This window comes from Aedes aegypti, chromosome 2 (genome assembly GCF_002204515.2).
Source record: "Aedes aegypti strain LVP_AGWG chromosome 2, AaegL5.0 Primary Assembly, whole genome shotgun sequence".
Lineage (NCBI taxonomy): Eukaryota > Metazoa > Arthropoda > Insecta > Diptera > Culicidae > Aedes > Aedes aegypti.
The window spans coordinates 191,830,113-191,850,771 of NC_035108.1; the positions used below are offsets into that span (position 1 = coordinate 191,830,113).

Sequence of the window (20,659 nt, forward strand, 5' to 3'; positions counted from 1 at the left end):
TCAAGGGACCATCGAGGTAGCCGTGAACACCGAATTTTACTATGGTTCTCTAATTAGATATTGAGATACGGAGATCGAGTAAGAGGGAGTTGACTGTACCTAAGAACACACTTCAACCAGAGGCGTCGCGTCCACATGTGCAGCATGTGCACTGCACAGGTGGCAACTTGTTCATCCTAACCACCTACAATTTGTACTACTTTTGAAGTATAATTCAATAATTCTATTAATAATATTAAATTTAGCCCATTTCGTTATCTCTATTATTGATAGTTTGTAACGCAATTTTCATCTGACAAAATATCTGTCGGTAAATTTTTCTATGCAAATTAAATGCAAAAGCTGTTTGATGCGATGCGCGATTTGTGACCACATTTTCTCTACGCGCTCAGCATGCTGCATGCTACGCAACATTTTGTTCAACGCTACACTTCGCTGCTGTGACGATGAAGACCAACGCGTGCACTCTCATCGGGAAACGCGCTGCCTTGTATCGTACACGCAATTCTGTATATGTGGTAGAAAGCTTTTTGAGCTACAGATGCAAGTTTGTAAGTTGCCAAAGCATCAACTCTGGCCGGTGCACAGTTCTTCTACATTACCAATTCGATCGGTGCTAGCGTGCGAATGGGAGAGATAAGAGAGAAATCAGTCTACTGGAGAGATCTATTTTGCTTGCTCTCTTTTGACCTTGGCGCCTTCAGCATCACCAAGCTTGTGGTGTGAAGTCAGGTGGATTTTTCGGGCGACTGACGGTAGGAACTTCCTACTAGGAAGTTTCTTCTCGTTTGGCACTCGCGCTGCTGTTTTTTTAACTAAACTGGTTAAAAATCTCGCTTTTCACATACAGCGCGGGGGTACTTGCAATGGTCAGTTAGATGGAAAACAGAAAATAAACTCAAGAGGGATGTATTTTAAAAGCGAGCATTTTTCAAAATGTATGCACTACACGATGCTACATCTTGAATTAACTATATGTATGGCGGCGCTCATTTTAAATCCACATACAGCGGCGGCGGTAACGCGCAATTCAAACGCAACGTCAAAATTGAAGTAGGCTAGGATTTTTTTTCGTTCTTCAAATATGCAAATGTTTCAAATTTGCTAAATCTGAAACATTTGGTGATTTTCATTATCACTGCGACGGTATATCGACATTTTCAGATAATCGCATTACGTGGATTTATCTTGCAGAGCACAATAAAGATATGTAAGCTATGATTGTAGTGTTGCAATATAAGCTAGAATCCATTGTTTTATAAGTCGTCACTGATGACCCACATAATTATAATATTCAATTTTACAATTTGCCCATAATGATGACTAATCATTAAAATTGAGAAAGTGTTGGTTGAGTTGATAAATCAAACAAAACAACCCGATTAGCACATAAAATCTTAAATATTTTGAATCAACTGAGAGAGCCAGTGGTTACACATTTTTATTAACTTTAAAAAATGGTTTGAATCCAATAATGCAAAAATAATATGACACTAAATTTGAAGTGCACAGGTTGATAATTAGACCACGCGACGCCTCTGACTTCAACCTTCAAACTGACGAAGAAATTGTGAAGAACTATAAACGCGTTGAATTCCCGAAGACATTTTCATCTGAATACGAGCAACCGCTTATCCAACATAGATTAATATGGCGCTAATCAAGAAGGAGTTTATGAAACTGGCCTATGATCTCGCTAATATGCTTCATACGCTGTACATCATGCAAAGATTGAACCCACAAGGCATGTGCTGACATACGAAGCACCCCTTGGCCTTTCTGTGGGTTTGGTGTACACTTTGATGGTGAAAATCATAGTGTCCGAGCATAGAGGACATAGTGTCCGGCCATAGAGGACACTTTTCAGTGCACACCTTTCTTGGTACATAATGTAATCCACCATAAAAATGAATTGTAAAGGTTTATTTTTGTTCTCATGTGAGTTTTAACTCAAAATAATATGAATTTTTTATACTGTACAAAAAAAAATTAACAGTAAAACTTATGTAGATTTTGAAATATTACCAAAAACAAAAAGTGTCCGGGCATAGAGGACTTCCCCCGTGCAAAAACAGAATGGGTTGTACAACGATTATTGATTGCAGCAACTCGGACGACTTCTCTTGGGACGCTATGGCACCCTTGGTCTTAGCCATTACCACTCTGTACGCGTCACCCCACGGACTCGAGTTGGCACTCTGGCATAGACTATTAAAGCATGCCCGTTTTGTGTCTTTTTATGTTCCTAATATGATTTAATAAGAGTGCTTCATGAAGCCCAAGCAGGACAGTTCGGTTTTGCGTCGTCCGATGGATTTTGCTCACGGTTTCGCGCGTGTTTTCGTCGCCGGAATTTTTTTTCCCCTGTTTTGGAGCGTCTTGTTGGGTAGGTATTTGGGAAGGCCCAAGCAAGACGGTTTGTTTTCGGGACGCCAAGAAGTTTTGCTGTCAATGTCAGTTTTGTGTTCAGTCGAGAATGGATTACCAACTGGTGAGTTCGTTTCATGCTTATGATAACACATTTTTTCTTGAAAGCGTAACTTTTATGTAATATTAAAACAAACTTTGTATGGTTCGTCACTATAAGTGTCGTCATTATGCTTTTTTCTTGTACTTTTTCAATATACATATATTTTTCTCTTTTTGACATTATTAAAAATTATCTTTTGAATTGTTCGACATTGTGAATGTTGACGTATTTTCTAAAACTTCTACCATATCGAGACAAAATGCACAGTAATACTCATATGTAATTTTCAAACAAACTATGTGTGGTTCGTCACTACATGTGTCGGCATTTTTTCTGTTTCGTATAAGTTAAAAAATATACATGTAATTTTCAGTTTTCGTCATTAATAAAAACGTCTTTTGAGTTGTTCGACATTATAGATGTTGACGTTTTTTTCCCAAAACTTCTCGAGACAAAAATACAAAACTAGCTTTAAATATAAGCACGGTGTGTTTCGTAGAACAAGTGTATTACAAAAAAATAGGTAAGTCTGAAACTTCTCCACAATAAAGTCTAGGTTTCTCGCGTTCATTTGCTGCTAAAACCAAAATAATCGGTCGGGGGGTCCAGAGTAATTTTTTTTTTTTTGATTTCGAGAGACTTGCACATACGTTTGAATTTGCCTATTTATGTGTTTATGTACATTGGGGCGGTTCAAAATTAAAAAATGTTTGAGAATTCAATCTCACATATGTTCCTTACTATCCTTACTATAAAAATAGTGTTCTGTGAAATTCGCAGCTTTCTAGGTGGTGATTTAAGATGGCCCAAAGACAATGTAGGTTTATATGGAAATTACTATGAAGAAATTTTGAGGTATGTTCCAAACACGCTTGTACTGTAATGTAAGTACAAACTTATTATCCCATTGTAAAAGCTCATTCTTGAAACCATAATAAAGAAATTTGCTGAAGAGAGAAATTCAATTCGACAGATAGCAGAAGAGATATCATGAGTTTGTTTGCTATTATTTAGCTTAACCCCTCTACCGGCCGCTTCATTTTTTCAGCACAAAAATATATTTGAATTGCGATACCTTTTTTGTTTCTCAATATTTTTCCACCATTTTTTCACAACTTCTCAAAAAACTCTTCTACTTTTGGAATCTATCGGTATTGACCATTGGTCAACTTGTTTTAAAAATAGTTCGGTGTTCCTTGGGGGACCGACACTTCCCATATTAAATTTCAATATGTGTAAGCCAGTATAAGTCTAAATGAGGCCTGTAGAGACTATATTCTGGTTGTAGTAATTATTTTGCACATCCCTAGACTGGCTAATCGAGTCTGTAGTCTGTGTGTTAAGTCATCGCTCAGTCTACTACCACTCTTGGATAAAAATACGGGGCAGTTAGTCGTTATTCGGTTGCCTGTCATTCAAGTCGTGGTTGGAAAAGGCTGGGGCTCGATTAGTTTGGTTTGTCATGGTTGGAGGTTCACATTTCAGAAGTGGGATTCGATTCGCACGATCATTTTGCGAATTACATAGGAAAGTGTAATTGTAAGTATGATATATGTTGCAGAAGTGGAAGGTTTATGACTAGATCGAGTTTACACGCTACATATTGGATTACAATCGGCACGCCATTCATTATGGGATTGTATTGTATGGGTAAGAAAAATGTGCAAATAATTGCGCATGTGTTGACTTCCGGTGAATCTGATAAGAGAAAATTCATAAACTATCACATGTGTTCATCGTGTTTTAATTGTCATTTATTTGTTTGTTGAAAAGTATGTGTGTTTGTGTGTGTGGCGGCCGCCCATGGATGTAATGAGACTATGGAGGAATGTGTGTGATGCAAAAACGTTAAGCGATGATTTATTGGTGAAATTTATTGAGTACCTTAGTTCGAAAATGCAAAAAGACGCCATTGCTAAAATATTTCGTCAGTCGATCGGACGCTTCGCGATTACTGTGCAAAATTAAATTGATAAAAAGTAGAGCTAGCAAAGAATACTCTTGTGTAGTGAACAAGATTTCTTCCGAAGAAAATTATTGTAAGTGTTTTATGAATTCGCCTCAGAACAAATCGCTTAAAGATAAATTCACTTCGATTGTTTTAGCCTGTCATCGGCCATTGTTAGCCAAAGCTTCTTGTTTTCTACGTATACGACAAATCAGTTACAGCTACTGGTAAGTCCTGAAAATGATTTTGCTTGGTTACCGTTAATAATCAATTATTTAAATAGTCAACATGAACCGTGTGCGTGTTGATTATGATCGTCATCCGAGACGAGTTAACCATCGAGACGAACAAGATGGAGGCCTCGCGATGCGCTCAAACGAGGTGGAGGCGATCATATCCGAATTCGATCCAGACACGAATCGTGGTCAATCCGCAGAAGAGTGGCTCAACGAAGTAGATTCCATGGCAGAGATCTTCGGATGGGACCCGAGACGGACACTATTGTATGCCCGCATGCGCCTCAAAGGGCCAGCAAAGTTTTGGTTTGATGGTCGTAAGCAAGAGCTTCGCACTTGGGAGCTCTTCAGAATGAGGTTATTGGAAAATTTCCCCACTGTCGTTGACACGGCTGGAATTCACAAAAAACTTCTCAACTTGAAACGAAAGCCAGACCAATCAGTGGAATCTTATTTTCACGAAACAGTCGCCTTGGGTCGGAAGATAAGACTGTCGGATGATTTGATCAAACACTATTTGATTAAAGGCCTTCCGTATGCTTCGACTCGTGCCGTCATGGCGCAGGATCCAGCCGTTACTCTGCCGCAGTTCCTGAATGCATTGATCCGGGTAGAACGAGCGACGAAGGATGGAGAAAGGCGAGATGCTGCTAACGCTGGACGATTTGGGATGAACAAGACAATCGGTCGAAAATCAATGGACGCCAGAGGGACTACAGATAACAGTCGAGTTGACACTGTTAACCAAAACAAGACTCCAGCCAGGTTCGTCGAGGAAGCTGACACAAACTCCGACAAGTCAGAAAAGACAGTGCTTTATTTGCCGATCTGAGGACCATCTCGTGCGCAAATGCCCTCAACGCAAGGATTTTCGTTCCGAGGTGGTACAGAACCGCGCCACCATGTAAACAATGTGGTTTACACAAAAATCGCTATCATCAAAGGATTTCAGCTTACTGCCTTCATTGACTTAGGTAGTGAGAGAACGCTTATGAAAGAACATATTGCGAGGACACTGGCGATTAATGTTGAATATGAGAGGTCACTGCTCAAAGGATTTGCTGGTGGTGTGTGCGTAACAGTTGGAGCTGTAACGGAAAATATCGAAATAGATGGAATCGTGAATGAACTGAGGATTCTAGTTGTTCCAGATGATGTAATGCAGTATGACATCCTAGTAGGGGATGATTTCTTCCGTAAAGCAGGCGTAAGTGTGTTGAAGACAGCAGATACACTGACCATCCAATGTGAGAAATCATCGATCGTTGAGAAAGTGAAATCCGGGAATACTGTTCGACCACCACTAACAATTGACGATCTGAATGTTGAACCGGCTTCACCCGAAAACGTAAAGTTACAACTGGTTGAACTGGTTAATCGTTATCGTAATTGTTTCGCATTGAACCTCAAGGAAATCGGTTACACGGATATCGAAACAATGCGCATCTCACTCAAGGAAGATAAGGTGGTAAGACATGTTCCCTATAGGGTTGCATACGGTCAGCGCAAATACTTGCAGAACGAAATAAAAGACCTTCTCGAGAACGACATTATAGAGGAGTCAACGTCTGAGTTTGCCAGCCCAGTAGTAATCGTACCAAAACGCACTGGTGGACATCGGATGTGCGTGGATTACCGTATGCTTAATGCCATCATCGAAAAGGAATATTTTCCCAGCAATCTCGTAGAAGAAGAGATCAACAATTTGAGTGGCAAACGTGTGTTCACATTGTTGGATATGATGAATGGTTACCTTCAAATCGGCGTTGCTGAGGACTCCCGCAAATACACCGCCTTCGTTACACCGGATGGTCAATATCAATTCAAGCGTGTGCCATTTGGTCTTTCCAACTCCGTCAGTGTATTTTGCCGAACGATGAGCAAAATCATTGAGCCATTGAAAGAAGAGGGTATTTCATTCTATTTCGACGACGTCCTGATTGCCACCAAGACGGAGGAAGAAAATTTGGCACTACTTGAACGCTTTCTTATCGAGGTTTCAAAATCAGGTATGACGCTTAAGGTGAGTAAATGCGAATTCTTCAAAACATCGTTAGAATATCTGGGACATGTCGTCACGGAGGGATGTGTATGTCCTGGAGAAACTAAAACTGAAGCCGTTGAGAAGTTTCCTGTTCCTGTTGATCCAAGAGGCGTTAGACAGTTTTTGGGTCTCACAGGATATTTTCGTCGCTTCGTACAAAATTACGGTCAAATAGCAGCAGGCTTACTGGTAAGGTTCCCTTTGTTTGGGGTGAAGTGGAGGAGAATGCATTCCAGAATCTGAAATTTGCATTAACTAGGCGGCCGGTTCTGGCTTTGTACAATCCCAGTCTTGAACATGAAGTTCATTGCGACGCGAGTAGCTTTGGGTTAGCAGGAATTCTCATACAGGTCAATGAGAAACACGAAGCTCAACCAGTAATGTATTTCAGTAGAGCTACAACCGATCCAGAATCCCGATACCACAGCTATGAATTAGAAGTTTTGGCCGTAGTTGAAAGTTTGAAAAAATTTCGCTACTACTTGCTTAACAAACACTTCACCGTTTACACAGACTGCCAGTCGCTAGCTTTAACGCGAGCTAAGAAAGAACTCAATCCTCGTATAGCTCGATGGTGGTTAACAATTCATGAGTTCTCTTTTGATTTGAAATTTCGATCTGGACGGCAAATGAATCATGTTGATAGTCTCAGCCGAAATGTAGTACGACCTACTGAAGAAACTGAACGAGTCATGGCGATAAATGTGGATAGCTTCGATTGGGTTGCTGCACTTCAACTACAAGATGGAAAAATCTGCAAGGTAAAAAAAATGTTAGAGGGATTATTGACACCCGAGAAGGATATCGTCAAGAACTATGAAGAGGTTAACGGTCGCATTTTTCGTATAACTCCAAATGGATTGAAATTTGTTGTGCCAACGAAAGTACGCTTCCATGTTGTGAAGTCGTTGCACGATGATATGGGGCATCCGGGTATAGAGAAAACGACCGAGTTGGTGAATCAGGACTTCTGGTTCGAAAATATGAATGCTTTCATAAGACAGTACGTAAAATGTTGCATTGAGTGCGCAGCGAACAAGCGGGGACTTGACGAAACGCGGATTACAATTCATACTCACCTGAAGCAACCTATTCCTTTCTGGGTAATCCATGCTGACTATTGTGGCCCTTTTCCTAAAAGTAAACGACAGAATACTCAGGTCCTCGGTATCATCGATGCCTTCACAAGATTCATTATTTTGCGCCCCACTAAAACTTGCAGTACAACTGGAGTGATTTCAGTACTGAAGGAAATTTCACAGTATTTTGGCACACCCAAGATTCTTGTGACCGACAGAGGAGCCGCATTCATGGCAAAGACGTTCGCCGAATTCTGTGAAGAACGAGATATTAAACATTTACCAGTAGCAGCGAAAACACCTAGAGGGAATGGACAAATAGAGAGGTGTTTCCAGTACGTAACTAATGCGTTGAAATGCTTTTCTACGGACACGGACGAACGTGATTGGGATTTGAATCTACCTGCTGTTCAGTGGGCTATGAATACTGTGGTAGATCTGGATGTTAATAAGCAGGCCGTGCCTCTGGTGCTAATTATTATCACTAAAGCTGTCAACGAAGAAGCTTCACATTGGCGACGAGTGAACCCAGTTTCGTTGGCGAAGGCTATCAGATTTTGGATTATATCTTGGTTTATACAGCGAGGAAGGGAGTAAGTGAAGAAAACAGCAGCAGTTGGACCATTACGATATATATTGCAAACGAGAATTCCTTCATTTGACGACACCAAATTCTTCTAATAAGATGTTTGTTTCAAAGGAAAAAGGCGCTATGTGTAAGTAAAAATTAAAAACTTCACCTTAGAAGGGAAGTTGCCTAAGCGGCGGATTCGATCCGTCGGGTCAGGCTGTCATAAAATAAGTTCACCTCAAAAGGGAACTTATAGTAATAAATGGCTCGCCTTAGAAGGGAGCAGCCGTAGCGACAGTTACGAACTGTCGGGTCCGGCGGAAAAGGAAACAGAGTGCTCGCCTTAGAAGGGGGCAACCGGGGCGGATACGATCCGTTGAGTCCGGTCAATATTGAAATGCTCGCCTTAGAAGGGAGCTGGCGTAGCGACAGTTTCGAACTGTCGGGTCCGGCGGAAATGCTTGCCTTAGAAGGAAGCAGCAGCCATAGCAACGAATACAATATGTTGGGCTCAGAGGAATCTGGAATGCTCGCCTTAGAAGGGAGCAACCGAAGCAACAGTTTCGAACTGTTGGGTCCGGTGGAAAGTCTAATGATCGCCTACAAGTGCGACAAGTACGATCCGTAGTATTCGGGGAAAATGTGAACGCTCACCTCACGTAGAGGCGTAGACAAATATAATCAGAACGGTTGGTTTTGGGAAAACCTTCCGTAGCAGCGGATGCAATCGGTTGGACCCAGAAACAAAAGGATGACAATTTTCACTTGGTTGACTCAAAAGTTAAGTAACTTCCTGAAACACATTGCAATGCAATCAATTTGAGCCAAGTAGTGCAAAAGATATTGAACACAGTTGACCAATGTTGTAAATACCGACTGACGGTAAGTGAAACATTGTTGCTTTAATTATCTGCTGAATTAATTGCTTTGATTAATACGGGAAAAGCACAACTTGTGTTAAACAAAAGGAGATGTGGTAGATCTGGATGTTAATAAGCAGGCCGTGCCTCTGGTGCTAATTATTATCACTAAAGCTGTCAACGAAGAAGCTTCACAAATACTATGAAAAATCGAACCACGGGAGAGAGTCCGCAAGTCTTACTGCTTGGTTACCGTCCACGAAATATATTGAGCAATAAGCTGCTTAATGCATTACGGGATGAATCCGATATCGTTGAGGATACCGAGCTGCTTCCAGAAATAAGACAAAAGGCTCTTGAAAGAATGACTCGCAACTCTAAACAACAAGCTGAACGGTATAACGCTTCTCACAAAGCTCCTCAGTCGTATAAAGAAGGTGATTTGGTTCTTCTGCGTTATGAGCCTCCAGCTGACGGTGGATCTCGGAAATTGATGCCGCGATACCGTGGCCCTTACGTGATCGATAAAGTTCTTGATGCCGACCGATATGTAGTCAAGGATACTCCTGCTACACAAGTAACGCAGAAAGCATTTGAATCGGTGTATGCAGCGGACAAGATCAAGTTGTGGGGTCATCCGCCAGAAGATGATTTTCCAGAAGTCTGTGAGGAAGACAACAGCGAAATCAACGGGGATTGAACCAGGTACAAACCTGCAGATAGTCAAAAAGTATATGATTATTAATTATTATTTGATAAACTTTATTCACAGCCACGAAGGAACAAGGATGCTAAAAGGTGTTGGAGAGTTCAACATAATTAAACGATTAATTTGTTATCGATTTGTTTTGAATTTAATAAAAAAAACTGTTTTTGTTCAAACGTTGGTTGCTTAGATTGAAAAAAAAAAAAAAATAATGCGGAAAGAACACGCTTGCTATACACAGGAGTGGTGTCTTGAGTTATGTGAAGAGTAGTTTTAGTTGGTGATGTCTTACCACGTGACATTTTGGAGGCCAAAGGCAACGGCTGATCAGTAACGGTTCTTTGTGAGTTGCTGTTAATTGGCTGTACTTCTATAAAATTATGCATAGTAACGGATCTTGTGAGTTACTAAGCATTGACAATGGAACGTGATGAATTGTCAATACGCTACAGAACAACTTTTAGGCAATAATCCGTAGAGCGTATCTCCGAGACGGAGATAAGCAGGATGGCCGAATGTAAGCCAGTATAAGTCTAAATGAGGCCTGTAGAGACTATATTCTGGTTGTAGTAATTATTTTGCACATCCCTAGACTGGCTAATCGAGTCTGTAGTCTGTGTGTTAAGTCATCGCTCAGTCTACTACCACTCTTGGATAAAAATACGGGGCAGTTAGTCGTTATTCGGTTGCCTGTCATTCAAGTCGTGGTTGGAAAAGGCTGGGGCTCGATTAGTTTGGTTTGTCATGGTTGGAGGTTCACATATGATGTTTTAAGAAGTTTTCAAGATCTCGTTACGGCTAGAGTGATACCAAAAACATAAAAGCTTATTGCTCAAAAACAGTTACACCGATTTATTTAATTTCTTCACAATAGACTTTCATCAAAGTTTAGTTTTGAAAAGCGAATAACCGAATATGAGAAAAAATCTGAAGCCAGAGATAATTACGAGAGTTATGGCTATGCGTCGGTCCCCCAAGGAATTTCGGAATATCTCCGAATATAGATGACCAATGCTCAAAACCGATACAGATTCTGAAAATAAGAGAGTTTTTTGAGAAGTTGTGGATTTTTTTTTTCAAAAATACTGAGAAACAAAAAAGTTATCGTGGTTTGAATATTTTGAAAAAATGAAGCTGCCGGTAGAGGGGTTAATATGGGGTTATAGTACTGCAAACAAGTACAAAAATCCCAAACCCATTTTAGCCTTATGATGTTAGTTTCTGATCTTTTCATAAGCACTGTGCCATAAAGAAAGTAACATAAAAAATATAAGATTTGAAACTTCTCAAATACCATTCAAATTAGCGTATTTTTCAGCACCATGGGGCAAGTATATTACAAGCCTTATAACAAGGTTTATCACATGCGAAGCCCTCTACTAGTTAATTCGAATAACTCAAATTGTGTTGTTTGAAAGGCGGATAAGTCACTTTTGTAACGAGTAAAAAGAGAAATCTCGCATAATTTATGATCTCGTCCCAGTTAACCATAGCTTGTTATTACTGAGCAAACGAATAGATTTACACTTTATTTCACAATGCTACGACGAAGAGAAGATCCTCCTCTGTCTCGCAGCGGTGACAGTATTTATTTTAGTCCGTTTATCTGCTTAATAACAACGAGCAACACACTCGGTTATCAATGGTTTTAAGGGTGAATATACATAGAAGCCAAACCTCGAATTTTCAAAAGCACAAGTCTAGAGAAGCAGACAACCGGTAACTCACTGGTCACTCACTGGTGGTGACTAATCAATAAAATGTGCAACGCAAAAGGTTGTCAGGTTCTCAAGATACAAATCTACAAACAAGCTTTTGAAAATTCGAGGTTTGATATCGATGCATCTTCACATATTAAAAATATTTTCAAATAACTTCTTACATCATTATGACCAATTTATGTACGATTTTCAAGGTTTTTCGTGGAAAATAACTAAAATAACGTTTGAGACAGTTTTGCAATTATGCGTATATCATATGTCATATATGCTTATTACAGCTCTTTTGAGCAAGAACAACTTTACCTTCCAAGCCAAGGTTTTCAAATGGTTTGATCTTGCAGTTTGTTCCGTATCTATGTTCAACGCAATGTGTGTCGGTAAAAAAAACACATATTCATGAATACTTCACACAAAATAAAAAATAATGTTCTGGACCCCCCGACCGATTATTTTGATTTTAGTCGCAAATGAAAGAGCAAAGTCTAATTGTTTTTAGTTCGAAATTTCAGACTTACCTATTTTTTTGTAATAAAGTTACTCCACAAAGACACCGTGATAAGTCGTATATTTCCCCCTTGTCCATGGATCGCATCACCAACCAGAGGTGACTCCCAGATCTTTTCCTCCCTCACTAATAAACACCCTTCCCGTGGTGATTGTGGAGATGCAGAGGTATTCTCGGTCTCTAGAAGCAGCAATCATTACACCCCAACATTCCTTCCCCATCCCAACTGACTGTAAAGACTTGGCCGGCGCCGTTATTGATCAATAATATTAGATCTGCTAAAATTGCACTTCGAGAGTAAGCGGAAACTCCCATCCCTTATTCATTTGGATCGTAGTGCAATTCTTACCAGTTCCGATCAATCACGGAGTAGCAACCATTGGCATGTACAATCAGTCTATGCTATGCTATGCTATGCTTTTTCTGTTCCTAATATGATTTAGTAAGTTGGGAAAGTAAAAGCAGTAGTTAAATTTTATGGTCGTGTGGTATCGTGTCCCACAAAGGAAAAAAAGGCAGTAAATATGTTCTATTACGGAAGGTATCTTTATGCTTAACGACTTAATGCCAAACGAGATCCATTTGTACCTGTTTCATGAATAGGGCATATACAAAAAAGCTATTCATTTCTTGACATGAGAGGAACTCACATTTGCGTACTCACACAACCGTTCAAAACGCTTTTCTCTTGAATAATTTCCGTTTGTCGCTTTCCACGCTTGGTTGTTCATATTCCTCATTATATCGTGGCGTTTTCCATTACAAAACCCAAAACCAAATCCATATATTTCTCACACCCGGTATGTGTTGTTCCGTTTTCATCCAATGTGTGCCATTAATTTCTGTTCCCGTATCCAGTAGACCACTGACGCAATACTAATATTTTGCTTTTCTCGTTTGACTCGTCTTATCGTCGTTTCTTGTCCTCCGTTCAAACAATCCGAATTAAACGAAAATTTAGGAACACCGTACCGAGGTAGATGCCCGCGCTGGAACCTTCGCTGCGTTCGATCAGTTTGGAGCTGAGCTGTTGCAGGCAAATCATTATGCGTCACCCGAAATTCAAGAGAAAATTGAAAACTTGGCCAAGGCACGTGAGGATTTGGAGCGTGCCTGGACTGCTCGTCGTCTGCAGTTGGACCAGAATCTGGATCTTCAGCTGTATCTGCGTGATTGCGAACAGGCTGAGAACTGGATGAGCGCCCGTGAAGCATTCCTGAATGCCGAAGAAGTCGACTCCAAGGGCGACAACGTGGAAGCATTGATTAAGAAGCACGAAGACTTTGACAAAGCTATCAACGGTCATGAGGAGAAAATTGCCGCCCTGCAGGTGCTGGCTGATCAATTGATTGCCCAGGAGCACTACGCAGGAAAATTAATCGACGACAAGCGTGCAGATGTGTTGGATCGTTGGCGTCACTTGAAGGAAGATTTGATTGAAAAACGATCTCGCTTGGGAGATGAGCAAACTCTACAGCAATTCTCACGTGATGCTGATGAAATCGAAAACTGGATTGCCGAGAAGCTGCAACTAGCCACGGAGGAAAGTTACAAGGACCCGGCCAATATTCAATCCAAGCATCAGAAGCACCAGGCTTTCGAAGCCGAATTGGCTGCTAATGCCGATCGTATTCAGAGCGTGTTGGCGATGGGAAGCAATTTGATCGATAAGAATCAATGCAGTGGGTCCGAAGATGCAGTTCAGAAGCGTTTGACACAGATCGCTGATCAGTGGGAATATCTGACCCAGAAAACAACGGAGAAATCCCTGAAGCTGAAGGAAGCTAACAAACAGCGCACTTATATTGCTGCTGTCAAGGATTTGGACTTCTGGTTGGGTGAAGTTGAGAGTCTTTTGACCTCAGAAGATGCTGGAAAAGATTTGGCTTCCGTCCAAAATCTTATGAAGAAGCACCAGCTGGTAGAGGCTGACATCCATGCCCATGAAGATCGCATCAAGGATATGAACGCCCAAGCCGACTCATTGGTCGAAAGTGGCCAATTTGACAGTGCAGGAATTCAAGAAAAGCGTCAGTCCATCAACGAGCGTTACGAACGTATTTGTAATTTGGCAGCACATCGCCAAGCTCGCTTGAACGAAGCCAACACTTTGCATCAATTCTTCCGTGACATTGCCGACGAGGAATCCTGGATTAAGGAAAAGAAATTGTTGGTTGGTTCGGATGATTATGGTCGCGATTTAACCGGTGTCCAAAATCTGAAAAAGAAGCACAAGCGTCTTGAGGCTGAGTTGGCTTCTCACGAGCCAGCAATTCAGGCTGTTCAGGAAGCTGGTGAAAAGTTGATGGATGTTTCGAATCTTGGTGTTCCAGAAATTGAGCAACGTCTGAAGGCTCTGAACCAAGCCTGGGCTGAATTGAAGAGCTTGGCTGCTACTCGTGGTCAGAAACTGGATGAATCTCTCATTTATCAACAATTCTTAGCTAAGGTTGAAGAAGAGGAAGCATGGATTACCGAGAAGCAACAACTGTTGTCGGTTGAAGATTATGGAGATTCGATGGCTGCTGTCCAGGGTCTTTTGAAGAAACATGACGCCTTCGAGACCGATTTCGCCGCTCATCGTGATCGTTGCGCTGACATTCATGACAATGGTCAAACTTTGGTGACCAATAATAATCATCACGCCGAAAGCATTTCGCAGCGCTGCACACAACTGGATAAGAAGTTGGAGAATCTGCAGGCGTTGGCTACTCGTCGCAAGAGCGCCCTTCTGGACAACTTTGCTTATCTTCAATTCATGTGGAAGGCCGATGTGGTTGAAAGTTGGATTGCCGATAAAGAAAATCACGTCAAATCGGAAGAGTTTGGACGTGATTTGTCTACTGTTCAAACATTGCTAACCAAACAGGAGACATTCGACGCTGGTAAGTACTTGTGCAATTTCAAATAGCAGATATTTTCTAATTGTTGCTTCTTTTTCATAAAAGGTCTCTCTGCATTCGAACATGAAGGAATCCATAATATCACTGCGTTGAAAGATCAACTAATTAACGCCAATCACGCCCAATCGGCCGCCATCCTCAAGCGCCACGAAGATGTGTTGACCCGCTGGCAGAAATTGCGCGCTGATTCGGAGGCTCGCAAGTATCGTCTATTGGCCATGCAGGAGCAGTTCCGTCAGATTGAAGATCTCTATCTGACGTTTGCCAAGAAGGCTTCCGCTTTCAACTCGTGGTTCGAAAACGCTGAAGAAGATCTCACCGATCCGGTGCGGTGCAATTCGATTGAGGAAATCAAGGCGCTGCGCGAAGCTCACGCCCAGTTCCAGGCATCGTTGTCATCAGCCCAGTATGACTTCCAAGCATTGGCCGATCTAGACCGTAAAATCAAGAGCTTCAACGTTGGTCCCAATCCGTACACGTGGTTCACAATGGAAGCTCTAGAAGACACCTGGCGTAATCTGCAAAAGATCATCGAAGAACGTGATGCTGAATTGGCAAAGGAAGTTCACCGTCAAGAAGAGAACGACAAGCTTCGCAAGGAATTCGCCAAACATGCCAACTTGTTCCACCAGTGGCTTACCGAAACAAGGTTAGTTGAGAGCTAAAAGCTTAACTTCTCCTTTTGTTGGATATTTTTTGATTCCCTTTTTCAATTTGTATTTTTTTTCTCGGGAAATATCTGATCCATAAACGATTCGCAACGTAATTAGATACAGCATTCTGGGATGGGACAAAAATGGGTAATGTTGGAATAATAAAGTGTTCGCCGAAGCAGCTCCTAATATTTAAAGCTATAAATGATAAACGCTGCGTAACAATAGCTGATATGCGATTTTCAAAAGTTTTCATAAGCTTTCGATAAATTTAATGATGCCTTCAAAACCCAAAATATGCTTATAAAGTGGGCTCCTAATATTTTTCTGCATTTTGTGTTCTATATTTAAATTGTCTTGTATTCATATTACTGAACTCTAAAAAATAATTGTTTGCAGAACATCTCTTATGGACGGATCCGGTTCGTTGGAGGAACAATTTGAAGCGCTTTGTCACAAAGCAAATGAAATTCGCGCTCGTCGTGGAGATCTGAAGAAGATTGAAGAGTTGGGTGCCACCTTGGAAGAGCACCTTATTTTGGATAACCGCTATACTGAACACTCAACTGTAGGCCTTGCACAACAGTGGGATCAGCTTGACCAACTTGCCATGCGCATGCAGCACAACCTGAGACAACAAATCCAAGCCCGCAATCAATCTGGCGTCTCGGAGGATTCACTCAAAGAATTCTCAATGATGTTCAAGCACTTCGACAAGGACAAGAGCGGCAAGCTCAACCACCAAGAATTCAAATCCTGTTTACGTGCCCTGGGTTACGATTTACCAATGGTGGAGGAAGGCCAGCCCGACCCGGAGTTCGAGGAAATTTTGAATGTGGTGGACCCGAACCGCGATGGACATGTTTCACTCCAGGAATACATAGCCTTTATGATCTCCAAGGAAACGGAGAACGTACAAAGCTACGAGGAAATCGAAAATGCTTTCCGCGCAATCACCGCCTCCGATCGTCCTTACGTCACCAAGGATGAACTTTATTCCGTATGTTTTTCTATTATTACTTCAAATAACGTTAATTCTCAACCAATCTTTGTACGTTTTTTAGAACCTCACCAAGGACATGGCAGATTACTGCGTACAGCGGATGAAACCGTTCAACGACCCGAAAACGGGCCATCCCATCACCGGTGCCCTCGATTATGTGGAGTTCACGCGAACTCTATTCCAAAATTAAACCTATTTCAAACATATAAACTTTTCAGCCAATAAAGAATGTATGTTCGTACTCGTATTAAGCGCAAGAAACCCAGTCGGCTTATTATATTGATTTTATTTTATTCTGCAATACATAATCCCATATTAAGGAAGTACTCACGAATGCACTTACCTCCGCTGATCGATCTAGAATGCTTTTCATGTTTCGCTTTTACCAATATAAAACGTTGAACTTTTCTAGATGTTAAGAAAAAGCACAAAAGTTTTCAGCTTAAAAACACATCTAACTCTTTATAATAATGTTCTGATCAATTTCTGGATACGAAGAAATTGGCTTTGAATATCGACATTCGCCGAAACATACCTGAAAACTTTTAAACGATCTACCGAAATAAAACGAAATCTTTAACGAACTGTTTGATGTTGAAAAAAAAGCAACCAATAAAAAATAGCAAATAAAAAGCATTTAGATTGATGAGCAACATTTTAGATTATGGCTAGCTATGTAGCAGCTTTGAAATATTTCAGATATTTATTATATAACCATATGCATTTCCTATCTATTTATTCGGAAATAAAATACGCATTAGCACGAATAGGGTTGTTTGTTCTCAATTCCTTAACTCCTCTTATCAGATTAAATGGATTAAACTGAAAGAACTTAATGATGAGGCGGGTTCCGTTCAAAGAGCTTACGGTGCGTAAAAGTCATCTAAGTCGAATGATATAATGAGTTGTACTCTGTGGATTTATCTGGTGTAATATAGTTTTCTCCAGCTCAAATCGTTAAAAATCCTCATTCATTAAAAAAAAACAATTATTTTTGAAGACAATTTGATAGAAAGGATCGCTAGATCAACATTACCCAATAAAGTACAGTGGGGGAAGTGTATCAACGAGGTAAGTAGATCATTTGAATACATTAAGTATAAATACCTTAAACGGATAAACCCCGTTAGACATAATAGCCGTTTGATATGCCATTTGAAATAACGTTCGTTTGGCACAATTTCGAACTGGCATAAACGCTGTTTGGCATAATTCTGGAAAGTTTAATCAAATTTATTCCATTACGCCCCTGAGGGGTGTCGACAAGCTGCTCGGGATTGATTTTGTGCAGATTTCTGCTTAATATTCTCACGCGGGCGGCTGCGTTTTGCATTTTGTGACAGGTTTAGCTCGTTCCGCGTTCTGTTCTTTTTTTTTAATTCAGCTGATGCAAATTACATTCGACATATGGTGCTCTGTCACGTGCAAATGTTCTGTACAAACATATTTTTCAAAGTGATAAAAATGTTTTTTTTTTCGGGGATTATGAAGATGATATGTGGAATTTTATCGATTTGAGCGCGTTTTGCTCGAATCGAATTCGTTTCACGTGACATATCTCCTGTGTTTGTTAAGTGTATTGATTTAAAAATTGAATGTGGATGCTCGTTTGGGGATGGATTATCAACTGCAGTATTTTGTTGATTTTTCTCGCGGTGCATGCATTTTGTTTGGCAAAGACTCAAACAAGCGTGTCCGTTTATGTTATTTAGTGTTCATTATTGGAGGAGCGACGGAGATCTGAGTGTGCTTCCGAAAACCCAAGCAAACGAGCTTGTTTTGTGCGTCACCGGAATGATTATCAATCTTGTCTAAGAGTCTAGGCTTAGTCCCAAATCTTTGACTATGATAACGAACGAGAAGGATGCAACCTTCATACAACGGTTTAGGACTGTACTGCCCATATTTGTCACATTCGACATTTTTGACAATTTCGGGTTAATACCGGGCAGAGTCATAAAACGACAAATACTTTCGATCCACTTACTGAAATCTGTGAGATTGTTCTAGAAAATACCTCTAGAAAAAAAAAATGTTTTAGAAAAAAATACCAAGTTGTTTTGTCACATTGGAAATTGTAACCGCATAACAGTCACATTGAGATTATACATGAGGCCCATAATGCAGTAGCAACGAAATTTCTATTAGAATTATTTTCTTACTATTCACCCAAGTAAGTTGTACAACATTTCAGCCTCAATTCAGCAATTTTGAATTCTTAGTGATTTTTTGAAATTTTAGTTTGCTCCCATACTGCAATAAAAAGCAAACTTGGTATCCCATTTACTCAATGCCTACTTTTGTCGAATGCTACAAATATGCAGTTATGGGCAGTGTACGACCTACGAATTTGTGCGAATTGCTTAATGCTAATGCTTAGGTTATCTGTTAAATGACAAACGGCATTATGTTGTTTAGCATTATGCCAAACGGGGTGGACAATGTTTTTAAGAGGACATTGTTATTGTTTTCGAACGATTCATTGCTTCGCTTAAGGGGGCAGGATCCGTCATTGATTTCGGAATTTTCAAAAGCAGTTTTTTCGTTCAAAATAAAAAAATACAGGAAAATGTGTTCACTGTATTTTATTCTCCAACCGAAACACAGTGAACACATTTTTATAGAATAATTTTTAGTTTTGAACAGAAAAACTACCTTTGAAGTTTCGATGATTACGATGACGTAGCGTTGATCGTTAAATTGAACTAGCGAGTAGTGTGTGGTATTTTTTATATATTTGATACAATCGTCAGAGCCTTATGGCGCCCTTGGCGAACCGTAATTTGAACGCTCCTTGTTCTAGGCTCTTCCTGTTTTACTGGTTGACGTAAAATTCCAGAAAATTTTCAAAGATTCATTTCAAAATGCTTTAGCGTTTCTTGTTAATATTGTTCATCGGAATTCTCAAAAAAAATGACATCATAAAGCTCCGATAATACTTAAATATTAGCTTACACTGATAAGGCTTGTGCAAGAAAGCATAACTCGATATTCAAAATTACTGTTTATATGGCCAGAGACGAATTTGAAGAAACCACTGGATTCACAGCCCAGAACCTCGCGTCGCGTCTTTTATGTGCCTCTTTTAAAGTTTCAATGAAATGCATACTCCCGAATATATTGTAGATATTGCTGATACTTTTGTTTCTCCATAAGTTTACAATACATTTGGCCAATGCTTGTTCCAAAAATCTCGATAAAGATATTGATTAGTCATATTTAGTTGGTTTAAAAACGAGGAGCAATCGCAAAACATATCCCAAAAAATCCTGATCAATTCCTTTAATTATCAAGAGTTTATCGAATATTTTTGCCATGAGCCATACAAGAAAGTTTTTAAAGAATGTTCATGAAAACAGCACATTGGATTTGTATAAACAAGTTTCAAAGTTAACGCAATAAATTTGTGTAAAATAGCTTAAGATTTTATATTCAGGAAATACTCATAATTTCAAAGAAGTTTCATTGAATAAATGAAATTGAGGATATAACAAGTTTTGTACAGATTAAAACATTTATCAATCAGTTTGTAGCATTTTGTCAAGAAATATAAAAAAATCTGTTGTTTCATAATACCCTATTCCATTTCTTATATTCTGTGATATTTTTTTAGGATTGAATCAATTTTTTCGTTAGGACTCTATCACTAAATCTTGCTTGACGTTCTGTGAGTACAAGATTAACTAATACCAAAGAATCTTGCTCAGAGTTCTGTCTGGAACTCGTCTAGTATTCTGTTATAATATGGGTTATTTGGGATTTTTAATTACTTTTTGTGGAAATTGTGTGCCGAGTTGTTTGAGAATCCTTCCAGAAATTCTGTGGAATCCTACTATTTTACTTATCAGATGTTATCTACATATTCATTTTGAGAATGTTTTATAGATGTTTTAAAAATAGGCACCGTGCATAAGCTTATTTATCATTGCTAGGGGCACAGATAGCCGTAGCGGTAAACGC

The 20,659-nt window shown here is 39.9% G+C and overlaps 1 protein-coding gene across 4 annotated transcripts in view; it reads left to right on the top strand.

Annotated features, from left to right (window-relative positions):
- LOC5566099 (spectrin alpha chain) overlaps window positions 1–17,466 on the top strand; it is a 40,400-nt gene extending 22,934 nt beyond the window's left edge. For 2 of the 4 annotated variants that reach the window (XM_021843517.1, XM_021843519.1), the window contains 5 exons: window positions 13,102–15,025; window positions 15,089–15,692; window positions 15,814–15,843; window positions 16,096–16,696; window positions 16,761–17,466. In XM_021843517.1, coding sequence (XP_021699209.1) covers window positions 13,102–15,025; window positions 15,089–15,692; window positions 15,814–15,843; window positions 16,096–16,696; window positions 16,761–16,889 — 3,288 coding nt within the window. In that variant the 3' untranslated portion in view covers window positions 16,890–17,466. The remainder of the gene's footprint in view (window positions 1–13,101; window positions 15,026–15,088; window positions 15,693–15,813; window positions 15,844–16,095; window positions 16,697–16,760) is intronic. The other 2 variants (XM_021843518.1, XM_001650415.2) reach the window with 1 other exon arrangement.
- Window positions 17,467–20,659: the final 3,193 nt, after the last annotated feature.